The sequence below is a fragment of the Euprymna scolopes genome, chromosome 16, assembly GCF_053919585.1.
Source record: "Euprymna scolopes isolate OS-2025 chromosome 16, ASM5391958v1, whole genome shotgun sequence".
NCBI classification, from domain to species: domain Eukaryota; kingdom Metazoa; phylum Mollusca; class Cephalopoda; order Sepiida; family Sepiolidae; genus Euprymna; species Euprymna scolopes.
In genome coordinates, this window is record NC_136497.1 from 131269145 (window position 1) to 131296989 (window position 27845).

A 27845-nucleotide genomic window follows, 5' to 3' on the forward strand; every position below is an offset into this window, starting at 1 on the left:
ATTTTTTTTCTTTTTCTCGATTCATTTTTTTCTTTTTCTCGATTTATATTTAATTTTTTATTCTTCTGCTAATAAATTGTTTTGAATTCCACTTATTGTATATTAAAAAAAAAGAATTAAAACCACTGAAACTGATTGCATTTCTGCAATTTTTTTTGTTTTATTTCCTTTTTGCTTTTCTGCATATACAAGACTCGATAGTAAATAAATTTATAAAATATGTTATGACCCCAATCATATGATAGCGTACCAAAAATGGATTAAAGAAGAAAAAAACGAAAACTTAAAATTCTAACAAATAAATTATTTCTTATCCAATTTATTTAGAAAAACATAAAATATATAAACAAAATATATAAACACACTTCAATTATGTAACTGTGCATGTTATGTTTCTTATGTGTTTTCTTTCATGTTTAAACTAGCGAGGGGTACCCGGCGTTGCCTGGGTGTTTGGGGGGGGGGGTTAAAATAAAAAGTAAGTATGAGGATCGAACCCGAACCATTGAGGCAAAGTTGTGAAAAAAAAAAAAAGTGCAACGTTAACCATTGCCCCACCGCGACATGCTTACAGAAACACGTTTGAATTTATTTAATTAGTTGGATTTAGCAGGTGCTCGTTTTAATGAGGTCAGTTTGACTGCGGGATTTCATTTACTGCTGAACGCTTTTTTCCTCTCCCCCAAGATGTTATAGGAAAAAGACTAACCCACATGCGGCGAGCGACAAATATTGAATATTTATCTTCCCGAAATCGAGCAAATTAAATAGACAGGCGAGCTTCGTTGTTAACTGTGAGATATTACGATTTATATGTGATATAAAAAGTTTTAAAAAGTTGTTAACCGACCGACCGCTTCTCTGAAAGAAGCCTTTTGTAGACACACAGAAAAAGCGAACACACATACATACATACATACATTTTCGCTTTTATATTTATAGATAAAATTTAGTTTCAGTATAAATTGAATCATTTTCCATTTTCATTTTGTAAAATGCAATTTGTTTAGTAAACAATAAACAAATTTTAGTCTTTAAAATCCATGAAACAAAATGTTTATTAACCTTTAACGCAGAAAAAAAACGCACAATTTTCTTTTTGAATTGTTTTTCTTTTATTGCATAAAATTCGGTTTCGATATTAATTGAATTGTGTTCCTTCATTTCTTTTTCTTTTTAATTAATATTGAATAAAGTGTCGATGGGAATCAAACATGATGCATCAACAAAATAGACTGGACTCTTCATCATCATATGAATCTGAAGAATCTATTGTTAGCATTGGTTTTCCCGATATTTTTCTAGTCGGAATCCTTCATAGAAAGACATCAGATTATGGGAGGGATCACATGAAGGTTGCCAACATCTTAAGCCATCATCATATCATATGATCCCGAAGATTCTGTTGTTGGCATTGGTTTCCTCAATATTTTTTCTAGTCAGAATCATTTCTAGAAAAATATTGAATACTTACAATAGAGGCCACATGAAAGTTGTTTTTTTTTTTTTTTTGTAGAATGAGTTGGATTTGAACTTGGAACAACCAAATAATCAGTCTGTGTTGTTAACCACTAAACAATCATCAACTCCCATAGATTAACAATTATAGCTAACAATGAGTTCACATTCTGATTGGAGGAAAAACTGGTGCTGATGTCTCGTCCCCAACTTCATTTCCCAGATAATCTCTGACTGGATGACCAGTCTTTTAAAGTTTGAGTAGGGGATTTTAAAATTCAAATCAGTTGGGATGGTTAAGTCGTTTTTTTGTCATTGAATCGGCTAATTCATTTACTTTGATGTTGGTATAGCTCGATAATGATTTTATTTTGAACTGTTGCAGTTGCATTGGCTTGATGAGTAATTTTGCAATTAGAGGATTTTCTATCTTCTTTTTAAATTCTTTTAGAGTAGATATTGAGAGTCTGAGAAGATTATATATTTGGAATCATTGTAGATTCCAGCTACAAATTGAAAGCAAAAAAAATAATGAAAAGATTATAAATTCAACGATGGATGAGAACTCCGATGTGGAGAAAATATATTTGGATGGTGAGTTTATCGAGGTTGTCGATATGTTTTGTTACCATTGGAGCAGAGGGTGGAGCAGGTGTTAGTGTGCTAGCAAGAGTTAAGAACGGATGGAGTAAGATCAGGGAGTTGGATAAAGATTTCAGTCGGTGATCTGGGCTCGGCAATCAGATTGACAAAAAACTGGACAATTTCTATAGCTTTTTATCTGTGGATATCCTGGATATTTTTAAAAGGTCCACCCTCCCTATTTTAGGAAGGAATTAGTTAATTGCTAACTGCCTTGGTCGCTGCCACTGGTGAATGCCGATCAAGAAGCAATTTTTAAGAGGCCAGAGTGCACCACCTTTAAGGCATTGGCTTTGTGTCGCATTTTCCTGTGATAGGAATGAAATATTAATAAATACTGAGTTTTCTTTTTTTTTTTTTTTTTTTTTTTACACGGTGGTCACCACTTATCAAGGCCCGGAAGCCACTCAGGGATAAGGGTTATTGCAAGTACATTAGGTTAGTGTGGAGATTTGATGAAGTGTTTACTTAAGGGGGCGGTTCATTAGGAATTTGTTAACGTAGGACTTGAAGACATCCAAGTTGTAGTCAGGTGGGAAGCAGGCAGACAGAACAGACAGAACAGAGTTCCACAGGCGTGCTGTTCTAAGAAAGAAGCGTTGTTCATGGAATCCACGTTTTGATTTAGGCACAGATAAAGAGTGGGGGAAATTTTTCACAGTGGATTCAGCTAGATGGGTGTTTTTCGTGAAAGATTTGCGAGGGGGGATCAGAGATTGGAGTTCAGACGAGCACCTGCCATGGAAATAACGATAAAACAAGGATAGGCTCGCAACATCTCTTCTGTGGGAGAGAGGTTGCAGGGTAGAGAAAAGGGCATCCCCCACTAAGCCACAAAGTCTATTTTGTACTCTGTCAAGGCAGGATAGGCTGTTTTTAGCAGCTCCTGCCCAGATATGGCAGCAGTATTCCATCCTTGGATGTACTTGGCTTTTATATAGATAGAGAATTGCATCAGTAGTGAGATATACGAAAACTTTTGCTATTACTATGTTACCAATGTAGATTATGAAAAAAGTCTATCATGCGTGTGTATGCAGCCTCGTACCTCTTGTTTCTCTTATTTTGTTCTTTAGTCCTCGCATTCCATAAGTGATGCTTCTGACAAAGGAGGAAAAATTGCTGTTTTCTGTGTTGGAATCTATGCATCTGACACTTACTGTTGGCTATTATTTTACCTTTTTGAGTATTTTTTAAAAAAAATTTTTATTTAAAATTTTTTTAAATTAAAATTTTTTAAAATTTTGTTTTCTATTTTGTTTTTCATCTTTTTTATTTAAAAAATTTTTTTTTTTTTAGCTCAGGTGGCAACATGCCTTGTCTGGAGCGATTTCCATGAAAAAGTACTATCATGTATGGAAGTGAAAATTGGCCAGTGAGAATTGAGGACATGTGTTGCATGGAGAGAAATGATATAAAAAAAAAACAATCTGATGAATGTGCAATGTAAGTCTTAAAGTTTTGAAGCTATCAGCTGGAGATGTGTGCCGAAAAATAGGATAATTAAATCAGCACTGTTATAAGCAGAAATAAAGGGAAATAACTCTAAAAGGCCTGGGTTATCTTCTCTGGATAGACAGACGAATCAAGATGGCAGACTTTATTTATTTAAAACTAGCCTGGTGTTGCCTGGGTGTGTGGAAATGTGTGTTGAGCAAAAAAAAGTGGTAGTAGGCAGGCAGGCTCGAACCCGTACTGCAAAGGAGGAAAAGAATGTGAAAAAAAGTGACATCTTTGCCATTGTGCCCATTGCCAAACCGGAAGTGGCGAAGGTTTAAATTAAGGCTAAATCGAAAAAGGGGATGACTTTCGAAAATATCAGCAAAAAAGCGACCCCCTCCTTGTAGAAAGTGCCCAGTTAAGGGTGAAGGAATTAATGTTTTTGATCAATTTTTTGTTATTTGTCGTCCGAAGGGTTGAGCTTACAAAACAATACTGATCTCACGAAAATCCAGTGCCTCTGTCGAAAGTTATAGGCAGACATACATATATACATTTAAACAGACAGGTGAGATTTATATTATACTAGCGAGGGGTACCCGGCGTTCTCCGGGTGTTTGGGGGGGGGGGTTAAAAAAAAAAGTAAGTATCAGGATTGAACCCGAACCGTTGAGGCAAAGTTGTGAAAAAAAAAAAATGTGCGACGTTAACCATTGCCCCACCGCGACATGCTTACGGAAACATGTTTGAATTTATTTAATTACTTGGATTTAGCAGGTGCTCGTTTTAATGAGTTAATGAGGTCAGTTTGACTGCGGGATTTCGTTTACTGCTGAACGCTTTTTTCCTCTCCCCCAAGATGTTATAGGAAAAAGACTAACCTACATGCGGCGAGCGACAAATATTGAATATTTATCTTCCCGAAATTGAGCAAATTAAATAGACAGGCGAGCTTCGTTGTTAACTGTGAGATATTATGATTTATATGTGATATAAAAAGTTTTAAAAAGTTGTGAACCAACCGACCGCTTCTCTGAAAGAAGCCTTTTGTAGAGACACAGAAAAAGCGAACACACACACATACATACATACATACATACATACATACATTTTCGCTTTTATATTTATAGAAATGGTGGTTTTATGGGGACACCTTGTAGTTTCATGCTCGTACAAAGTGTTCCTGCTATTTCTCATAACCAACAACGAATAACATCATTCTCACGAGCACAACAATCACTTACTGTTTTCTTCTGTTGGTGAATTTGTTTATTTACGTGGATGAATGGATTGTTAGGTTACATTATAATAAATAGCACTGTTATAAGCAGAAAAGGAAATACTCTAAAAGACTAGAGTTATCTCTCCTGGGTATCAAGAACTGCCTTGCATTATTTACAATATTGTTTTTGTAAAGTTATAATTTTTTTCTATAGTTAATAGTTTTATGCTCATACAAAGCGTTCTTGCTATTTCTCATAGCCAGCAATAAATGATGTCATTCTTACAAACAAAAGAAGCACTTATTGTCTTCTTTGGTTGGTGAATTCGCCTAGCATTGTATAATAGGTCGAGTCTCATTCTAATATTGTTGTATAGGCGATACTCAAAACAATTGTATTGAGAGAGATATTATAACAGTCATATATTACATATTGAGTGGTGAGGTGCGGAGATATTTTTTTATAACATCCGTATTAAACGTATAAATTGTATGTATGTTGTTTAGCCAGAGCTAGAGATATCGATGTATAAACGAGTATATTTCACAGTTCATATATAAGAAGAATAATATATGCTTCATACCTTTTTTCTTCAAGAGTTTTTCTATCTTCCTGCTTAGTTCCGTGACGAACCATGAAATGACCAGCCACATCGAATTGAGAGATCTGTTCTTCCTTCTTTTGTGAAACCACAGAACAACACTTTATGTTTTTAAAATATAAATTTATTTCAGCTGTCTCAAATGATCTTCAAAAGAGTCTACATTTCTTGTCTAAATGTTTATTCTTCTCAGCCTCGCTTCCTAGCTTCAAGTACATCTAGTCACTCTCGCGACTAACTCCAACTCTCCAACTGACTAAAATTCCTGACCTCTTGATCTCAGTTCCGGTGATGTAACCAATTAAAAGACACATCTCGACGTGACCTCCTGTGTCACGTACGCCTGTTCAATGTTATTTTGTTTATATTTAACCTAGCTAACTTATATAAACATCTTCAGCTAAAACCCATTGCTACACTTTATTCTATAAACAATAAATAACTTCCAATATAAACTATTTTATTGAATAGATAGATGAAATAGAATGGAGATGGGAGGACCTGAATACTCAACGTTTCGCCCGATTTACGAAAAAGCCCTCATAAATCGGGCGGAACATTGAGTATTCAGGTCCTTCCACTTCCATTCTATTTCATATCGTCGGATTTAATCCAGCTCAACAATCATAGATAGTATTTTTTTTTTAATTGGAATTCATTATTGAGATGAGTATTATTTATATTAATTTATTTATTGCGGACTATTATTCTCATCTTTATTGGTTGTTGTTTCACAACGTTTCAGCCAACTATTCCTCTGGCCTTCGTTGGGTGATAACCACGACGGATAGGAACTTTGAATCTCCTAACTGCATTCTCAGCAATCACTGCCATCCGTAGTTGTCGTCTCACCATGTTTTGGCCAAGTAAGCCTGTGGCTGGCTTTGGGTAGGATTGAAACCGCTATCTTTAGACAATGCTCATCTGGAACCATAGAGATTCAACGTCTCTATCAACTGCGCCACGGGCTCCGAAGAGCGTGCAAAGTTGGATTTTTTTTATCTTATAAATCCACGTTTATTTATTATCTAATCTTCCATGGTCGGACTATTATTCTCATCTTTATTAGTTGTTGTTTCACGATGTTTCGGCCAACTATTCCTCTGGCCTTCGTCAGGTGGTAACTGCGACGGATAGGAACCTCGAATCTCCTAACTGTATTCTCAGCAATTACTGCCATCCGTAGTTGTTGTCGTCTCACTACAGATGGCAGTGATTGCTGAGAATGCAGTTAGGAGATTTGAAGTTCCTATCTGTCGCGGTTACCACCTGACCAAGGCCAGAGGAATAGTTGGCCGAAATATCGTGAAACAACAACCAATAAAGATGAGAATAATAGTCCACAATAAATAAATTAATAATCATAGATAGGTAGACAGATAGATCGATAATAACTAATTAACTTTTAACAATGTTAATTATCTAACAATATAACCCTTAGGTAGAGTTTTGTTCTAAAGTATGTGACAAAGACTTGATGACTGTGATGTCATGTACAACAAACGGGGAAAGAAAGGAAAAAAATATATATATATAACAAATAAAATGTAACCAAAGACCAGATAAGTTACTCCTCTACCTGGCGGGATAAGTTTTGTATTTTAACGTATTTTAAAGATTTTATTCAGTTTGAAATATTAGTACAATTGAGTAGCAGTTAAAAAGGAAACATGACCATCAAGAACATGCCGTCTTTAAAGTGTCATTAATGGCTCAAAACTCTATAAATAAACAAAATAGAGATAAAAAATTTTTTCCAGTAATGTGATTGTAAACCTAGATTTTTATCAAGTGTATGTTTCTTTAGAGCTTAGTTGCCTGCTTTGTTCATATGTAGTAGAACCCCGCGATACGGCATTAAAAAATTAGTAACAAAATACAGTACAGTATATAATACACATGTATATAATCAAATAACATTATAAATAATGAGTCGCAAATCTGATAGGCCCTGAACTGGCATCTAAGCTTCAGCCTCTGTCCCATCAACGAAACATTGCATCCCTCTGCCTGTTCTACAAGTATTTTAATGGTGAATACTCTGATGAACTGCAAGCACTTGTGCCCCCACGACGTGGACACCCTCGACAGACCTGACAGGCTGCAAAATCCCACCCCCACACTGTAGAGATCCCTAGATGTAAAAGATCTTTCTACTCCAGTAGTTTCTTCCCTAGAACCGCTAGACTTTGGAATTCCATTCCAGGTCCCTGCTTCCCGAACTGTACTGACATGCAGAAGTTCAAGTGCAACGTGAACTGACATCTTGCTGCCCAAATCCCTACATAGTACTCCAGTAGTTGTTGCCCCTGATAGTAGCCCCCTACACCAAAGTGGCAATGTGCCTTGTTTGGGGTGAAAATGTAAAAAAAAAATACATATAACACTGTAAGGCGGGACAAATACCGTAACTAGGGTCTGGAAAAACATTGTATTTCACATCATAACCTGAAAAAATGGTATCCTCGCGCTTCTACTGTATTTGGTTTTTCTGTGGTCGACATTAATAGTATAAATGGAATATCGTATCCAAGAAAACATTATTTCTGAATGGCATTCCTAAACTTATGAGGTAAATAACATCTCTTGAGTGGTCTCTCTTCTCTTAGCTAAATATTTTCCCCATTGCAAGTGTTGCCTGTATGCATTGCAGCTATGCACCCAACTAAACATGCAGCATAGCACGTTTACAAAGATAAAACTAAATACAAATCAAGTCCTTGTTTTTTCAAAATTTATACATTTTATTTGCTTATATTATCTAAAAAGTATTTTTTTTATTTTTTTAAAAATAAAACTTAGTCCTATTTATAAAAATGTACAGACTGTATTAATTGAACATCTATTAAGCGGAGAGATGGTGTTGCTGGAATAAATGCTTATTTTATAAAGATCTAGTAGTAAAGACGTTGTATTGAATATCTGGTCACTGGAGAAAAGTATACCACATAACAAAGTTCCAGTGGTGAGCATAAGGTTTCCAATCTTTTTTTCTTGAAGATTACTGAATTTCGAGTTTCCATGGAAAAAGCTAGAACTTACAGAAGCAGTATCCAGTTTAGCTATTAGAATAAGACTAGCCTAGGTGCCTGGCGTTGCCCGGGTGTTTGGAGGTGTGTGTTGAGCAAAAAAAAAAAAAAGATGGTAGTAGGCAGGCAGGCTCGAACTCGTACCCAGAAAGAGGAAAACAATGTGAAAAAAAAAGTGACGTCTTTGCTGTTCCGTCCATCACCACTTCCAGTTTGGCAAAAGTTTAAATTAAGGGTAAACAATCAAAAAGAGAGGATGTCTTTCGAAAATATTGGCAAAAAAAGCGATCCCTCCCCACAGAAAAGTGCCCAGTTGAGGGTGAAGGAATTCATGTTTTTGGCCAATGTTTCGATATTTGTCGTCTGAAAGGTTGAACTTCAAAACGATATCAATCTTGTGAAAATCCGTTGCCTCTGACAAGTTTTAGGCAGATATACATATGTACATACATTTAAACAGACAGGTGAGATCTGTATTATAGATAGAAGATGAAGAAATGGTACAAGATGCTGTCAGTAAGATGAAGAATGGTAAAGCTACAGATGAAACAAAAAAAGATTACAAAAGATTATCCAAAAAGACTGGGAACAATTGCCAATTATTACAACAGTAAAGAGAAAGGACTAGATTGAGGTAACACTCACTTCCTTTATTTTGTTCTTCGGTCCTCTTATTCCGTTTGCGATGTTTCTGACAAAGAGGGAAGAATTGCTGTTTTCTAGATCAAGATCTATTCTATATGACATTTCTCGTTGACATTTATTGATCTTGAAGTAATACAGGGTGACAAAAAAAAAAAACGGACCCCCAACTCTAATTAGGCCCTGTTTCTTAGTGTTTTGTCCGAATGAAATGAAACTTTGGTCATAACTAGTTTATTATATTCAAAACATCACATCAAAACACTAGGGTCTTTGGCCTTTTTTCTCCGTTGACTGTAAAATGCCCAGAAAAACTATTTAATGTTCTCTGTTTTTTTTTTTTTTGGGGGGGGGGGTCACCCTATATTTTATTTATTTATTTATTTATTTATTTTTAGCTCCTTACATTAAGTGGCCTCATACCTTGTCTGGAGCGATTTCCGTAAAACAAAGAATTACAGAGGCTTAAATTTGATGCATCAGGTCCTGAAAGTGATCGCGAGAATAATTGAGAAACAAATGAAGTAAAATATGTATAGATGAAATGCAGTTTGGTTTTATGTCTGGGCAAAAGTATCACTGATACTGTTTATCAGGAGACAAACTGGAGAGAAGTAACTTGGTAAGAAGAGGAACCTGTATTTTGTTTAACTAGATCTGGAGAAAGGTTTTGACAGTGTCAAGAGATGTTGTCTCTTATGGTTTGCATAAATTAGAAGCAAACGAGCTGTTTGTGACGGTTTCTGTCCAGAGATATGAACGCGCAACAAAGTAAAAGAATAAAACAAAATTCAGAGTTAAAAGTATTTTAATAGTGGATGTTCTGATGAACTACAAGCCCTTGTGCCCCCTCGGCATAAATACACCTGACAAACAGCAAAATTCCACCCCTACACAGTAGAGATCCCTAAATGTAAGAAAGCCTTCTACTCTAATAGTTTCTTCCTCAGAACCGCCTCGAATTCCAAAATGGTCACCCATCTGGCACTAACCAGGCTCAACATTGCTTAACTTTGGTGATCTGATGCGAGCCGGTGTGTCAACATGATTATGTCGTACATTACTGGAGTTTTTAAAAGCGAGTTGACAATAACAACTAACGCGGCATCTCGTGCAGCATCCCTGCATAGGTTTCTGCATAGAATTTTCTTGACTATTCCAGATTGTTCCGAAAACGTTCTAAATAGAAACATTTTAATATTCTATTCCTTTTTATAAGGAAAACTAGCCTGGGCGCCTGGTGTTGCCCGGGTGTTTAGAGATGTGTTTTGAGAAAAAAAAATGTGGTAGTTGGCAGGCAAGCTTGAACATGTACCGCGAAGGAGGAAAAGAACATGAAAAAAAGGTGACGTCTTTGCTGTTGCATCCATTGCCACACTGGAAGTGGTGACGGTTTAAATTAAGGCTAGTCAATCAAAAAGAGGGGATGACTTGCGAAAATATCTCCTTGTAGAAAATTTATGTTTTTAGCCAATTTTTCGATATTTGTCATCCGAATGGTTGAGCTTTAAAACAATACCGATCTCGTAAAAATCCATCGCCTCTGTTGAAAGTTTTATGCAGACATACAAACACATACATACATACATTTAAACAGACAGGTGAGATTTATATATATAGACTAGCGAGGGGTACCCAGCGTTACCCGGGTGTTTGGATGTGTGTGTGAAAACTCCGGGGGGGGGGGTGAAAATAAAAAAAAATGTTTCGGTAGGTAAGTATGAAGATCGAATCCGAACCTGAACCGTTGAGGCAAAGTTGTAAATTAAAGTGTGAAAAAAAAAAAAACGTGCGATGTTAACGATTGCCCCACCGCGAGATGCTAACGGAAACACGTTTGAAATTATTTAATTACTTGGATTTGGCAGGTGCCCGTTTTAATGAGTTAATGAGGTCAAGTTTGACTGTGGGATAGTATTTACTGCTGAACGCTCCCCCCCCCTCCCCCAAGATGTTATAGGAAAAAGACTAACCCACATACGGCGAGCGACAAATATTGAATATTTATCTTGCCGAAATCGAGCAAATTAAGTAGACAGGCGAGCTTCGTTATTAACTGTGAGATATTACGATTTATATGTGATATAAAAAGTTTTAAAAAGTTGTGAACCGACCGACCGCTTCTCTGAAAGAAGCCTTTTGTAGACACACAGAAAAAGCGAACACACATACATACATACATACACACATACATACATACATTTTCGCTTTTATATTTATAGGTGACATCTTTCTCCAGATTCTTCTTTTGATCAATTCGATGAACATAACATCAGTGATACTTTGCCCAGGAATAAAAACCAAATTGTTTTTCTGGATCTGGAGAAAGCTTTTGACAGTGTCAAGGGAAGTCAGAGTTTGCATAAATTAGGAACGAACGAGTGGTTTGGAAGTTGTTCATGTAATATATGGAAATACTTGGTCGTGATAGCTTGAGTGTTAAAGTAGGAGTACAAAGGGGTTCGTTTATTATTTTTAATTTGCGTCTTAGAAACGTTTTTTTTTTTTTTTACACAGGCATCACCACTTATCAAGGCCCGGAGGCCACTCGAGGATAAGTGTTAATGGATATACATTAGTCAATGTGATTATAGCATAGTAAACATAAGTAGTGGGAATTTTGTAAATTGGGTTACTTAAGGGGGTGGTTCATCAAGAACTTGTTTACGTTGGACTTGAAGATAATCAGATTGTAGTCAGCTGGAAAGCAGGCAATTGGAAGAGTTCCACAGGCGTGCAGTTCTAAGAAAGAAGCTTTGTTCATGGAATCTACGTTTAAGTTTTTAAAAAAAAAATTTTATTGCATTTTCACCCCAAACAAGGCACATTGCCACTTTGGTGTAGGGGGCTACTATCAGGGGCAGCAACTACTGGGACACTATGTTGGGATTTGGGCAGCAAGATGTCGGTTCACATTACACTTGAACTTCTGCATGTCAGTACAGTTGGGGAAGCAGGCCCCTGGAATGGAATTCCAGAGTCTAGCGGTTCTGGGGAAGAAACTACTGGAGTAGAAAGATCTTTTACATCTAGGGATCTCTACTGCGTGGGGGTGGGATTTAGCTGCCTGTTGGGTTTAACGAGGGTGTCTACGTCATGGGGGCACAAGTGTCTGCAGTTCGTCAGAGCATTCACCATTAAAATACTTGTAGAACAGGCAGAGGGATGCAATGTTTCATTGATGGGACAGAGGCTGAAGCTTAGATGCCAGTTCAGAGCCTATCAGATTGGCGAACCTTGTCTAGGAGCGAGAGACTAGCAGCAGATGCATCAGCCCAAATATGACAGCAATACTCCATACATGGGTGAATGGTGGCCTTATAGAGGTACAGGATACTTTCAGGTGTCAGTAGTTTTCTAGCACGGTAGAGAGAGCCCACCTTCCTCGCAGCGGCCCTGGCAATGTTTTTAATGTAATTGTTCCAACTCAAGTTTACTGTGAACGTTAGGCCAAGCAGTTTGAAAGATGTACTTTCAGACAGGGAGTCACTGGACATTGCTATTGGTGGCAGAGAAGGTTTCTTGTAATTATTGAAGGAAACTAGTTTAGTCTTGGCAGCATTGAATGTGACCATCCATTTTTGTCCCCATTCCACTACAGATTGGAGGTCATCCTCTAGTGTTTTTGCCATTTCTTTAGTTATGTGTTCATTTGTTTTCCTGTCATCCTTATAACAGGCCAGGCGATCACGCACCCGGGATCGTTTCTCTAATGCTATGTAACCTTGGTGCTGCGCATCACTTTAAAAAGCAAGGATGGAATACTGCTGCCATATCTGGGCAGGAGCTGCTAAAAACCGCCTATCCTGTCTTGACAGAGTACAAAATAGACTTCGTGGCTTAGTGGGGGATGCCCTTTTCTCTACCCTGCAACCTCTCTCCCACAGAAGAGACGTTGCGAGTCTATCCTTGTTATCGTTATTTCCATGGCAGGTGCTTGTCTGAACTCCAATCTCTGGTCCCCCCTCGCCAATCTTTCACGAAAAACACCCGTCTAGCTGAATCCACTGTGAAAAACTTCCCCCACTCTTTATCTGTGCCTAAATCAAAACGTGGATTCCATGAACAAAACTTCTTTCTTAGAACTGCACACCTGTGGAACTCTGTTCTGTCTGCCTGCTTCCCACCTGACTACAACTTGGATGTCTTCAAGTCCAACGTTAACAAATTCCTAATGAACCACGCCCTTAAGTAAACACTTCATCAAATCTCCACACTAACGTACTGTACTTGCAATAACCCTTATCCCTGAGTGGCTTTCGGGCCTTGATAAGTGGTGACCACCGTGTAAAAAAAAAAAAAACATCCAGTGGTGAGGCCTCATTTGGGCAATGTGGAGTTGCCCTCCCCCTTAGTTACCATTGCTCTCATGTAAAAAAAAAAAAATAATTTCTCTTTGTCTGTCTGTTCTTGGAAACTACTGAGCCAATTTGGTGAAAATTTTGTATGGACCTTTACGATAAGGTGCATCAAACTAAGTATTATGGTATCCGTTCAATATACAGCAATAGAGATGAATAGTGATTAGTATTTACTCTGTGTGTGTGTATTATATTTCTTTTAGTTTGTCTATTCATTTCACATTTACTCAAAAACTATTGGGCCGATCTGGCTGAAATTTTGTATGGACCTTTGTTATAATAAGGTGCAGCGAACTAAATATTATGATATCTTTTTGATGAACAGTTAGGAATTAATAGGGAATAGTATTTAATTCCCATCCAGCAGTGAGGCTCCATTTTGAGGGCTGTAGGGAATGTGGAGTTGCTCCTTAGTTACCATTGGTTACCAGGTCTACTTTGGCCCAAAGTGGTAATACCTGTTAGGACATCAGATGTTATCAGATTAGGCTGTCTGAAGATACTGGCTTCCTGGCCAAAACATGCACCAAACATCACATGTGACAGGGGAGCGCCTGTTAATTTAATATTCCCTTGACACTTCCTTCTTTGGAGGAAGCTGGTTCAACCTGTCTAGGGTGAATGTTGTGTAACTGGTTTGACCAATCAGAAATTTTGTGTAATCGGGGGGGGGGGCCATATTGGAGACACATATCGGTGTATAACGGGGGCGTATATATCGGAGTTTTTTTTACATCAGATACATTACTGATAATGGTGGGGACAGTTAACACTTGAAGGGGCATTATACAAAGTTCATTCACAGAGGATGATGGACAAAAACACATTTACCTTTATGTTGTAATGACGACGACGAAGACAAACAGTTTACAAATATATGATGATTCTTTATTCTACCAGCTGGTTGATTGATGAATCAGGAGTTCAAGCTCTTACGATTACATGGTCTTATCTTCTCCCCCTTCACCTCCAAGGGGCATCAGCTCCCAGTCTGACCGATTGGACTCTGAGTCTCTTTTCTGGCTCTGTCTCTATGGCTCTACCTCTGGCTCGAACCCCTCTCAAAATATTGGAAATTGCTTTATTTATGACGTCAGAGGTGTGCTTCAACACGTGAAATTCATTCACGTGGATTTGTATGTCCAAACACGCTCTTGGCAAACAAAGAAATTTCTAAATGAATATATGTAAAATAGCAAATAATAAAGAACTACAATGAGCTAGTACAAAGCTTGTGAAAAACAAATGCTAGAATTATTCATTGAAATTTGGAAGCAGAGAATTGTTCTACAAGGTTATAAAAATGCTCTTATATATTATTTAATGAGAATTCATTATTTAGATGAGTATTATTTATTAATTTATTTATTGGGGACTATTATCCTCATCTTTTTTAGTTGTTTCAAAATGTTTTGGCCAGCTATTATTCTGGTCTTTGTTAGGTGGTAACCGCGACGAGATAGGAACTCCGAATCTTCTAACTGCATTCTCAGCAATTACTGCCATTTATAGTTGTTGTCATTTCACCACGTTTTGGCCAAGTAAGCCTCTGGCCGGCTTTGGGTAGGATTGAAACCGCTATCTTCATACAATGCTCACCTGGAACTGTACAGATTTAAGGGATTTATAAAGACCTGGCCAGAGATGCGTTACTATTTTTTAAAAATCATTTTCTTTGACAACAGGTAAAATGGATGTTAAAACGAATATAATTATAACGAATGTTTGACCAAGAAAAAAAAACAAACTAATAAGTGTTTGATTTTTCATAAAACTTTTGGAGAAAGCCGAGATAAAAAACAGTTATAAACGCGTAATCTCATATATTACATAAGTGAGAATGTGTGTGTGTGAGAGAGAGAGAGGACACTTCTCAACCTATATACTCAACGAAGTTTTGATCTACAGACTTGAAATTTGCTATAGAGCATTCAGATATGTGGAAAACTTTTTAATCGGTTTTCATCCTTATCTGTCAACTATTTCAGGAATGCACATGTGTGAATGGTTCACGTGACAGATCCTCCCTTATGCTAAGAATAAGTAGGTTTGGAAACACTTTTTGAAGAATGTGTCAAGCTGGCCTGATGGTTATCGTACTTGACTTACTGTCTTTAGGTTTTGGTTTCGATGTCAGCTTGAAATTTATTTTTTTTTACTTACAAGTAGTGAACGTTTCTGAATTTTTGAGATAAGGATTGATTATTTGTATTATTTGTATTCATCAGACTACTGTTCTCATCTTGAGTGTTATTTTCACAACGTTTCGGTCGATGTAACCTCCGACCTTCTTCATCAGGTGTATTTTGTCGAACTTGGGAATGTTTATGTAGAATTTGGGAATGTGAATGAAATTTTGAATGAAACCCTTTATTTACTTCACAGGGGTAGCATGCTCTTGTTCTGTCAGCCATGACTGGATAGAGGTCCTAAGTAATTTGCAATGGTATTTTTCGGTGGCCAACACTGAGAATTAACCTTCAGGAGAATATCACTTTTACAATTGATTTTTCCAAGTATCCACGGATCCTTGGCGCAGTGGTTAGAGTACTCACACATGTCTCCGTTTCTGTATGAATTAAAATATAATATTTATGCATATTTTATGACCGGGCAACGCCAGGCGGCCTGCTAGTTTTTCATAAAAGCTTGTTGAGACTTTTTATTTTTAATGTTGAGCCTTGGTGGAGATATGTGCTCTGTCAAGCGCTTTTCTAATTTATTTATTTTAATTTTTTTCAGGCCAACTAATAAACGAGACGTCCCTCGAGCAACAGGTCCAACACAAGCTCCTATTCATAAAGACTCATATACCCTGCCATACCCGTCTGATCCTTGTGGGTCATTCTATCGGCTGTTTCATCGCCTTACGACTCCTCCCCTATATCGACGAGAGGAGTCATCACAACTTTTTCCTCTTCCCCACAATCGAGCGCCTATCTTCATCCTTTGCCGGCCGGATCATCTCTACCTTCTCGACATTTTTCTTCCTCATCCGATGGTTTTTGTTAACTCTTGTGTTCCTCCTTTCATTTGTATCCTCTCGGATCCAGTCCGGTATCATCCGGGCATATTTTGGACGGTCGGTGATCGATGAATGCGCCCTGAGAGCCACCATGAGCATCTTTGATACGTCCTGTGTGCAATGTTCGTTCACGCTGGGCGAAGAAGAGCTCAAAGTCGTTAACGAACTAGACAAAGACCTCGTCCAAAAATATATTGACCGCATCAGTTTCTATTATGGATTAAACGACCACTGGTGCCCGATTGAGTTTGGCTATAATATGAAAAGATTATTTCCGATGGCTGATGTCCGGTTTTGTCAAGATCAAATTGAGCATGCGTTCGTGCTGCGGTTTAGTAGAATAATGGCGACGATAGTGAGTGAATGGTTTCGAACAATCCAGAATTCAATGGCTGAACGGATGCTGATTCAAAACAGCGATGTTAAATTGAATAAATTAAGGTCAAGGTCAAGTAACAATGGAACTTTGAAAGATGAAGAGAAAAAGGGGGAAATATTTGGAGATGAGACAAGATATCTAAAAATGAATCACAATGATTCTTCATAAAGTTACAAATTAATAAATAAATCAACAAATTAATAAATAAATAAAAAATTTTTTAAAGTTACAAATAAATAAATGAATGTTTTTTAAAAGTTACAAATTAATAAATAAAATTTTTTTAAAGTTACAAATTAATAAATAAATCAACAAATTAATAAATGAATAAAATTTAAGTTAAAAATGAATAAATAAAATTTTTTTAAAGTTACAAATTAATAAATAAATCAACAAATTAATAAATGAATAAAAAATTTTAAAAGTTACAAATAAATAAATGAATGTTTTTTAAAAGTTATAAATGAATAAATAAATAAATGAATAAAATTTAAGTTAAAAATGAATAAATAAAATTTTTTTAAAGTTACAAATGAATAAATGAATAAATTTTTTTAAAGTTACAAACGAATAAAGAAATAAATAAAATTTTCATAGTTAAGAATGAATAAGTAAATAAAAAAATTTTTAAAGTTACAAATAAATAAATAAATAAAATTTTTTTAAAGTTACAAATGAAAATAAATAAGTAAAATTAAAAAAGTTACAAATAAATTAAAATAAAAAAGTTACAAATAAATAAATAAATAAAATAGTTACAAATAAAATTAAAAATAGTTAAAAATAAATAAATAAATAAAATTTATAAAAAAAGGACAACAACAATCTTGATGTCTATGAAACAAATGTGATTTTGCAAAACTGGATATGCAATGGTCAATAACAATTACCAGGCAAAATCAGAAAAAAAGGCAAATGGGTTTTTGTCAAAAACCTGGAGCATTAAAGATGAAGACAAAAAGGGAAAAATATTGGGAAACGAGACAAAAAAAAAGAAAAAAAGAAAAGATATCCAAAAATGAACCACAATGATGCTTCATAAATTTACAAAAATAAATTAATTAATTAATTAATTAAAAAAAAAACGAGTTTGATATCTAGGAAACATGATTTCACAAAACTGAAATGTAATGGTCAATAACAAACAATCGGGCCAAGATCAAAGTGTAGTATCTGTTCTGATACTAGACTTCGACTTTTTATTCTCGATTAGTGGAGGAGAACTCCTTCACAATTGAGACAATTGCTTTTTTTTTTTTCCTTTTCTCCACATTTAAAAACGACTTTCGTGTCTAACTTTAGCCTCGTGAGGAGACAAATTAAATAGGAGCAATCAAGAATAACATAACATAATCATCAATTAAAAAAAAAATGGTACTTGTACAGTTTAATCAAGACATTAAAAAATGAAAATATCGAAAAAAAAAAAAAAAAAACGTTTAGATTGTACGTATCCGTTATGGAATGAAGTTCTCTGAAAAAAAATTTCACTTAATTTCATTTTCTTTTTTTTTTACAGCGAAAAAACAATTTTTTTATGATACCGAGCAAAAGGTTCGATTTTTTTAGAAAGAAAAGCTAGTATTAAAGATGGGGAGGGAGTGTAAGCGCTTTAAATTGAGTTATCTCCCCATGGCGTGTTCAAAAAATTCCAAAATGTCTGCCTTCAATGCGCTGTCATAAAAACGTGTTTTTCTGCTGTAAAAAAAATTTTTTAAAAAACACTCGATCAAATTAAGTGATTTTTTTTTTTCGGAAATCTTCAGTCCAAAACGGATTCGTACAATATAACCTTTTTTCAATATTTTCATTTTTTAATGTGTTGATTAAACTGTACAAGTGCCAAAAAATTATTCTGTCCTTTTTGTTCTACTGCCATGAAAAAAATTCAATGTGCAATGGTCAATAACAATTACCAGGCAAGAAATGGAAAAAGGCAAAGCAAATGAATTAATAATTAATTTTCTTCCAAAACATTAAAGACGAAGAGAGAAAGGGAAAAATATTTGGAAACAAGACCAAAAAAAAATAAAAATAAAAAAATATCCAAAAACAAATCACAATAATTCTTTGTGAATTTACAAAATAAATAAATAGTGCTTCTGCATTTACTAACCCACATTTTCCAAAAAGTCGGCTCGGGCTTGTTCAATAGTTGACAGTAGGCATATCCATTTCGTGTGTTTACTGTAGTTTTAGTCAATTTCTATGGAAGATCATTTATGCAGAAATTTATGAATAAATAAAATGTACAATAAAAGAAATGGATAAAAAAACAATATAAGATTTACCTTTTATACAATAAATAGATTTTCAATTTAACTACACAGACGATAAAATTAATTTTAACCTGTTCTGTTGATACATGTATCTAAAGATATTACTGCTTACAGGCCTCTATACTTTTTTGGGAAAAAAAGCGCAAATTTTGTATTATCACTTCTGTCATTTTAAATAATCAAATCCAAACAATTTTTTTTTTTTTAGTCGATTTTGCTTTTGCAATTTTTATGATCTCAAAAGTCATATATTCTATTATGTAAATATATTTTTTTTATTATTGGAAACCTGTTATATAAAAAAATCTGGGTATTTCTGTCAGCCTGACAGAAATACCCAGAAAAGGTTCCTCAATTTTTAACAAACACTCTCTATTTTTAGTTAATGCGAATCTATCAGGGTTACGTTTTTTTTTTTATAAATTGGAAGAAAAAAAAAAAAATAATACATTTTAATCATGCAGGTTAGGGTTAGATACATGTTTGTAATTTTATTTATTGAATTTACATGTTTTTTCCTGTTTATCATTATAATTTTCTTGTAGCGGTTTAATGTTTCGCGATCGGTTGTTTCCGGTTGTTTCTACCAGTGGACGAGAACGTCTAGGGAAACTTTGTGGAAACCACGGGTCGGTAAATGCAGAAGTACCAAATTAAATAATTAATTAATTAATTAAAATAAAAAATTAAAAAAAACAAATCTTGATGTCTAGGAAGCCTATGATTTCATAAAACTGAAATATAATTGAAATGGAATGTGAAACAACAATCAAGAATAACATAATCATTAATTAAAAAAAAAATGCTGTCTTTTTTTTTCTACTGCCCAAAAAAAAGAAAATGCCTTCCTATTTTTTGTTTTATGGGCTTTTGAATATTTATGTCACTTGCTTATGTCTGTTCAAAACTTTGGCAGCACAAAAATGTCAAATTCCTTTTTAGGCTTGAGTAATACCCTTTACAGGGATGTGAGGGTTTCTTTTTTGCTTTTTTCTTTTGTGTTTTTTTTTTTAATAAGAAAAAGCTGATTTCTGCCATATCGCTAGAGCTTTACCTCCTTATTTTTTTTTATTGCTATTTGATTGGATTTTATTTCTCTGTTCTCATCCAGAAATCAAAATATCATATACCAAAATTCACGTAAATTAGTTTTATTTTTTTTAATAAGAAAGTCAAATGTTATGGATATCAAAGGAGTGACCATCTTGGTTGCCATTTTGAAAAAAAAAAAGGTGGGGGGAGGGGTAATAATTCAAACTAGATTTATGTTGTAATGCCTACGAATTCTCATTAATCTAATATATAAAAGGCTATATATGTCTGTCTCCATATTTTCAAACTCTATCTCTTCCAAAACTAAAAGTCGCTGAGTGGCGCTAGGCACCTCAAATGATCGGATTTTTTATGGACGGTTCTTTTATGGGTCTTTAGCTGATTAAAATAGTTTTTAAGCGATCAAACATGGGTCAAAATTGAAAAAAAAAAAATCATTATACATTTTGTACATTCACCTTAGTTTATTTTTATTTTTAATCAGTTCATATGCGTGTCACGTTGATACAGTGGTAACGTCACCAGCTTTGAATGCTAGAGTTTTGCTTTTGGTTTCGATTCTAGCTGATGGCACCTAAATACTTGTTTTTTTTTTTTACTTCTGAAATCATAGCTCTATAATAATAATAATGGACAAGTTAAAATATCATATTTAAGTGCATTTTACGACCGGGCAAAGCCCCCCCCCCCCCCAGTTGTTTAAAAATCATTTTTCTTTATAAAGATAAAACTTTGATCGATTTATGTGATTTTTGGAATATGATATTCACGTTGCATTACAGGTATGTACATCATCATACGGATTTTTTTTTTTTTTTTCTTTTTTTTTTAATATTTGGAATTCTGGACAAGAATCCATTTCTCTTTCTTTCTTTCCCTTTCCTGTTTTTTCTCTCTTCCTTTTTTACTTTCTCTGTTCTACCTCCTTTTCTCTCTTATGACAGTTCTCGCTGAAAATGAAAATGTTAATTATACCCCAGACACTAATATTTCAAACGATTCATAAAGAGGGTAGGAGTGTTGTGACAGTTCTCACTGAAAACCATCAAATCTTTTTGTGTGACAAAATCTCATTGCAACTCTCATACCAATACATGACACACAAAATATAAAAGTTTAAATATCAAATATTCATGAGCTTAACATTGGTTACTCCAACGAGATTTCAAGGATCTACCTTTTTTTTTTTTCAAGGGACATAACTCTCGCCTTAAAAGATAATTTCGTTTTGAAAAGAAAAAACTGGCCCCCTAGGTTTTTCTGATCCCTACATGGGCAATTTAGAAAATAAAAAGAAATTTTTTTCCTGGCGATTTTTTTTTTTTAATGGAAATCGCTCCAGACAAAGCTTGAAGTCATTTGATGTAAAAAGCTAAAAACAAACAAACAAACAAACAAAAAGATACTAGATTAAAAACTAGCCATGATAAGTGTTAGATCGATGGATTCTGATCCCCCCCCCAAACAGCAATTCTTTCCCCTTTGTCAGAAAAACGTCATTTTATTGCAAAGAAACATCAAAGTAGATCAGTACAAATCAGCATTCGGAAGGGATGTTTCATCAGTGCCGCGGAGGTTTGTTATAAGCAAAATTAAATCCAGCAAAGTGCATTTTTTTTTTTTAGCAACTCAATTCTGTTGCTGGCATTATTTTTTCCCCTAATTCTAAAATTAGGGACCACATGAAGGTTGCCAACATCCAGAAGTGAAAGTGGTGCTATAGAATTGACTGGATTCGATTTTGGCACATCCAGCTCATTAGTTTGCATCAGTAATCACTTCACGAATCCCTTATCACCCTCCCACACATGCACGCATGCATCATAAATCCATTCCCATTTCTTGAAGATCCGAGCATCATCATTGATGATGGTGGTGATGATAAAAATTGATGATGATGATAAAAAATAATAATAAAAACAATCGTCTTCATTTAATATTTTCCCCAAATACAAACATCAACCGGAACAGAAACTCTTTTGTCCAACTCCTCCATTTTATTTATTCGTGATAACAATAAGGCGTACAGAAAAAAAAAAAAATGAAAAAAGACAACACTAACATAACGGTGAATTTGTAATGAATATCCTACAAAGTGTGGAAATTGTGCACTTCTCATTAAATACAAAAATACGGACTAAACAAACACACATGTATGAACACACATATACACATGCATCTACACATATATCAACTTATATAAATTCTGAAAAGCAGAAGCAAATATAGTTGTGAGTCCGAATAGAGCAACTGATAAACAATCTGCTGCATACAAATTTAAAAAAAAAACCATGTACTTGTGCACATATATATTAACCCTAAAACATATACTACATACGCTAAGACTATGATAAAGACTCTCTGCATTACATTATATATAATACGCTCCTCCTTTATTTAGAATTCGACCTCCCCCCAACATCATCTATAATTTTAATTTGTTTTGATCTATTTCGTTCCTAATGAATCCAACGCTAGATGCCGCATCCCCACTGTTACCTAGCATCTTCTCTACTCTTCTGATGAGAAGCATTAGGCTTCGAAATGCCTTGGCATAAAGAGTCTCTTCTATCCCCCAACTAATTGATTGTATTCCCTTATTGAATAAATGAACCAATCTATATCCACTAATATATAGTTCTGTGACTTCATTTCCCACTCCTATTGTTTTCATATATAAGCTCCAAAGATATTTATTGAGCTTTATAATGTCCAGATAAGCCTCCCCTCATAGAATTGAGCTCGCTCTTTTCCTCTAACGCTATAAGCTTTATTATATATATATATAATTTTGAGGGAATTAGATCAAGAGTCTAAAGAGCAGAGTTTATTTTAATGTACTAGTAAATGTATTATTACTATTAAAAGAAAGCAGTGCTCATTGTACTATAATAAGCTCAATAGGTATAGATATCCTAGAGCTATTTTAATATTGAGTAAAATGATTCATAATTTATAATTAAAAATCAGTTCCGAAAGGAAAACAAAGACAATTTTGTTTGTTTTCCTTTTGAAACTGATTTTTAATTCAAAATTCTGAATTGTTTTACTCTCTCTCTCTCTCTCTCTCTCTCTCTATATATATATATATATATATATATATATAGAGAGAGAGAGAGAGAGGGAATTAGACCGGAAGTCTAAAAGATTATAGACTCAATATGACTCATCACCCCTGGACACGCTATATATATATATATATATAATGAGAGAGAGGGAATTAGACCGGAAGTCTAAAAGAGCAAAATTTAATTGAATATATTGGGTACAATATAATAATCAATAGAGGATTGAGTCTATAATAATAAATACAGAATCTGCATGAATTAAAATATCATATTTAAGTATATTTTGCAACCGAGCCATGCCAGGAGCCATAATTATATATAGGATACAATATAATAATAAACAGTTGGCTCTACAATAATAATAATAACAACGAAATTTGCATATATTTAAGTATATTTAAGTATATATATATATCATATTTAAGTATATTTTATGACCAGACGACACTGGATAGCCTGCTAATATAAGTACATATACGTATATATATATTATAAAGTACATATTTCACAATCTTCATTTAGTTGTTGATATCTACGTAGACGATACTACTTTAGTTAAAAATGAAGAAAAAGAAAAAAGTCTCATTTTAACATTTAATAAACAACTTTATTTGTTATCTTCGTCAGTAGCATGTACAAGAGAGAAACGGGTGAATAGGCGGAAGTGTAAAGATAGATGTAATATATTGCCAGCTTGTTGACGGAAAGAACAGCACAGTCCACCCGTGCCTGAATGAGGCCGGTTAAAGGAGAAAGAAAAAGCAAAGTCTTCAGTGTATTTAAGTGTTGTAGTGGGTGTGTCGTCGGTGTATCGATGAGAGCAGTTCTGTAGCATGATAAAGTTTGTGTGGTTACCGCAGACCGGAAGTCTAAAAGAGCAAAATAAGAGGGAGTTTGAAGAGAGCCATGTTGGTCGTTATACTCACTTTGGCCGGCGATGTGTGCTGCTGGGCAGAGCAGGGAGAAATAAGGAGTAAAAGGGAGCGCGTTCTTGGTCTTACCTTTTATACTCGGTCACGTGATTGAGAGCTGGCTTGTGATTGGACAAGCCAGGGAGAAAATGGATTTCAAATCTCAAGCCGCGAGAATTAGCTCCTGCCTGTGATTATAACAAGTTTTGACTGCTACACTATCATCTATGGCAACATTTAATGACAGCTCTGCAGTTGGTCCGATTTTGCTAACTCTTTGCATTTCTCTGCACCCCTCCATCCCATCCTGTCTGTTTGAACACCCCCCTCACTGCAATATGCACCTTGCTGCATGCATTCATGACACCAGTGTTACATTATGCACTCCTTATCATGCACATATATACATACACACACACACACACATATATATATATATATATATATACTTACACATATGCACACCATAACAAAAACAATAAGTTGTCTAAATTCTATTTGCATAGAATCCTTAATTAAAATTAGTAATAATTATATTTAATAATTAATATAGATTTTCCCAAATACATAATATCCAAATATTAACAGGAGCTGGAACTTACTTATAAGCTACTCTTTTGTCCAATTCCCCAATTTATTTATTTTTCTTAAAAAAAAAAAAGAAAAAATACAAAATACAACAAAAACAAATGCTAAAACATGCAAAAATTGTGCACACCTCACAAAATACAAAAATACATATTAAACACACACATACACATGTGTATACACATAATAAAATGAAATGAAGTTACACCAAATTCCTTTCTGAAAAGAAACATTTTTGAAAAAAAAAAATTAAAGTTAAAAAAAAAATTAAACTAAAAAAAAAAATTAAACTTAAAAAATTTTTTTTTTCCTCTTCGATTTTTTTTCTTTTCCAAAACTGTGATTTACCATCATTTTTAATGTCATTTATCCACATGTATGTATGTATATGTATATATATATATATATATATATTATATAATATATATTTACATACAATGGCCATTTCTTTTGCATTGTGATATAGCAGCATTTTCTTTGTCACATACAAGACATTCCCATTTTGTCGGAACTTTGGTCGAAATATCGCGTACACTGATGCCTTTCATTTAATCACAGACCTCGTTTCCAGCAATTTATCGATCTCGCACAAAGTTTTTTAAAAAGTTTTCTCGTCCGTTGTCTAAGTGTTATCTTAAACTCTGCTTTTTGCACAAACAAATAAATGCATTATTTAAACAATCGTGTATGCATCGACACAAAAAAAAAGATCACACGTGCATATATAGAAGAATTGAAAAAGGTTACAACACTAACATAAAAGCAAATTAATAATACTGCAACATTTGGACATTTTGCACTCATCACCAAATACATTAAAATAAACACACTAATCACGCATATGTGCACATGCATACACGCGTTTAACTCCACTTTTTGCACTAACAGAAAAAATGCAGATAAAACCGATTTTTTTTTTTTTTCAATATTACATCATTTGATTGGATTTCTTTCTCATTCGCTGTGGCATATCAACCTTTTCTATGTTGTTTAATACCCAAACACGAAATGTTACTATTTCATCGATGGGTCCATATCTTTTTCCCAATAATATGGCAGAGTACTTGAATACAATAGATTAAACCAAATTTTTGTATTTGATTGGACACACACACAGACAAACACACACACACACAAACACACACACGTTATCAAAGAGTAAATCAAAACTTATCAAGATAAAAAAAAATATATATATATATATATATATATGTGTGTGTGTGTGTGTCATCAAGATAAAAAAGACAGATATATATATTAACAAGATAAAAAAAGATATATATATATATATATATATATGTTATCAAAGAGTAAAGCAAAACTTATCAAGATAAAAAAACTCAACACTATTAAGAGGAGCAAACAATAAAATTAAATTGAAAGATGAGGAATATAAGTTATTTAAAACTTTAGTATATCTTCAGAGCAATAAAGAAAAGTTGAGAAAATTTAAAAAAAAAAAAAAAATCTTTGCGCCATTATTTACCTTTTTATCTAATTCTTTTATTCTCATTTAATTTCTAAATGTCATTAAGCCAGTTTTTCTATATTTGCATTTTGTATGATTCTGGCCCTTCTCCTCTTCTGGTGAGAAGCATTTAGCTTCGAAATGCCATGGTCTAAAGAGTTATTTTTTTCTTAAATTTCCCCATAACTTTTCCTTATTGGTCTGATGATATAATAAAGTTATATATAACTAATATTCCTCATCTATTGTATATTTTACGAACCTCTTCCCTCTGATGTGAAGATGTGCATTTTTCAAAACTCCATGGAATAAGGTTTTTCTTATTTTATTTGTACTCCTTGTCGAATAATTAAAATTTTGTATACCTTCCTTACAGGTTTAAAAGGTTTTTTGAAAATTTGAAAAAAAAAAAAACTTTTCAACATCAAATTTTTATTATATATATATATGTGTGTGTGTGTGTGTGGGTATGGATGGATGTGTGTGTGTATGAATGGATGTGTGTGTGTGTGTATGAATGGATGTGTGTGTGTGTGTGCATTTGATAATGAAAATAAAAATTGAAAAAAATTACAGTATTTATTGATTCCTGGATTTTCGGAGATAGGCTCTTTTCATCACAATTTTTTTTTTAATATATCTCTTTCAGATGTATGCTAACACGTGATACATTTTTTTTACTGACTTTCGTCCGCTGATGGAAAGAGCCTATCCTTGAAAACCCATGAGTTAAGGATTATTCTTTATTTTAATTCGTTTGTTTGAATATTTAATAGAATAATAATAAATATTGTAATGCATTCAAATTTTTATTTTCATCAAGTTTCTTGTTTGTTACTTGCTCTATAAAGTGTATTGAGCTTTCTCTTGTCTTGATGAGTTCTGATATAAAGATAACATTTATCTTTGTCATTTTATATTTATGATGTTGAACACGTTTATCATGTACAACTTTCCAAATGTCATACTCTAATATTACTATTATTTCATTCCTGTTTTTTTTTTTTAATTATTATTATTTTAATTTTCTTATTTTGTTCAAGCTGGGGACGGAGCATCCCATCAGATGCCAAACATTTACCCGCTATCTCATATGTTCCAACCGAGAGATTTTGTAAAGATTGTAACCCTCTCTTTAATCTTTAAGTGAATATTTGAATTAAAAAAATGAATAAGAAAACGAATAAAAAGTTATTGGAAAACAAAGAATTCTCTCTCTCTCTCTCTCTCTCTCTCTCTCTCTCTCTCTCTCTCTCTCATATATATATATATAAATATATATATATATAGTAAAACTGGTAATTAGTAAAAACCTGAAGAGAGTGCTCAATACTATTGCAGAGCAAATATGTGTTTTTATTTTTTTTATTACCGCTTTATCTGTTTGGTTACATATGTTTCGGATGTTGGTCTGATGAAGCTGTTGAATTGTAAACATGGTCCAACATCCGAAACATATGTAACCAAACAGATAAAACGGTAAAAAAAACAAAAACATATATATATTTAAAGTTAAAGGTATTCAGGAGATAAAATCCATGAACTGAAACGAGGTTATTAAGAGTGCTCAATAAAAAAGAGCCAAATATATTAATATATTTTGTATTTATATAGACAAGTATTACATACTCGCTACACTAAACATGATAATGTTTCGGAGCGAATTGGTATATTAAAA

The 27845-nt window shown here is 34.0% G+C and overlaps 1 protein-coding gene across 2 annotated transcripts in view; it reads left to right on the top strand.

The window, feature by feature from the left end:
- Positions 1–27376, top strand: part of LOC145296089 (lipid droplet-associated hydrolase-like) — a 99553-nt gene extending 72177 nt beyond the window's left edge. For both annotated transcript variants that reach the window (XM_080142228.1, XM_080142227.1), the window contains one exon: positions 16139–27376. In XM_080142228.1, coding sequence (XP_079998354.1) covers positions 16139–16968 — 830 coding nt within the window. In that variant the 3' untranslated portion in view covers positions 16969–27376. The remainder of the gene's footprint in view (positions 1–16138) is intronic.
- Positions 27377–27845: the final 469 nt, after the last annotated feature.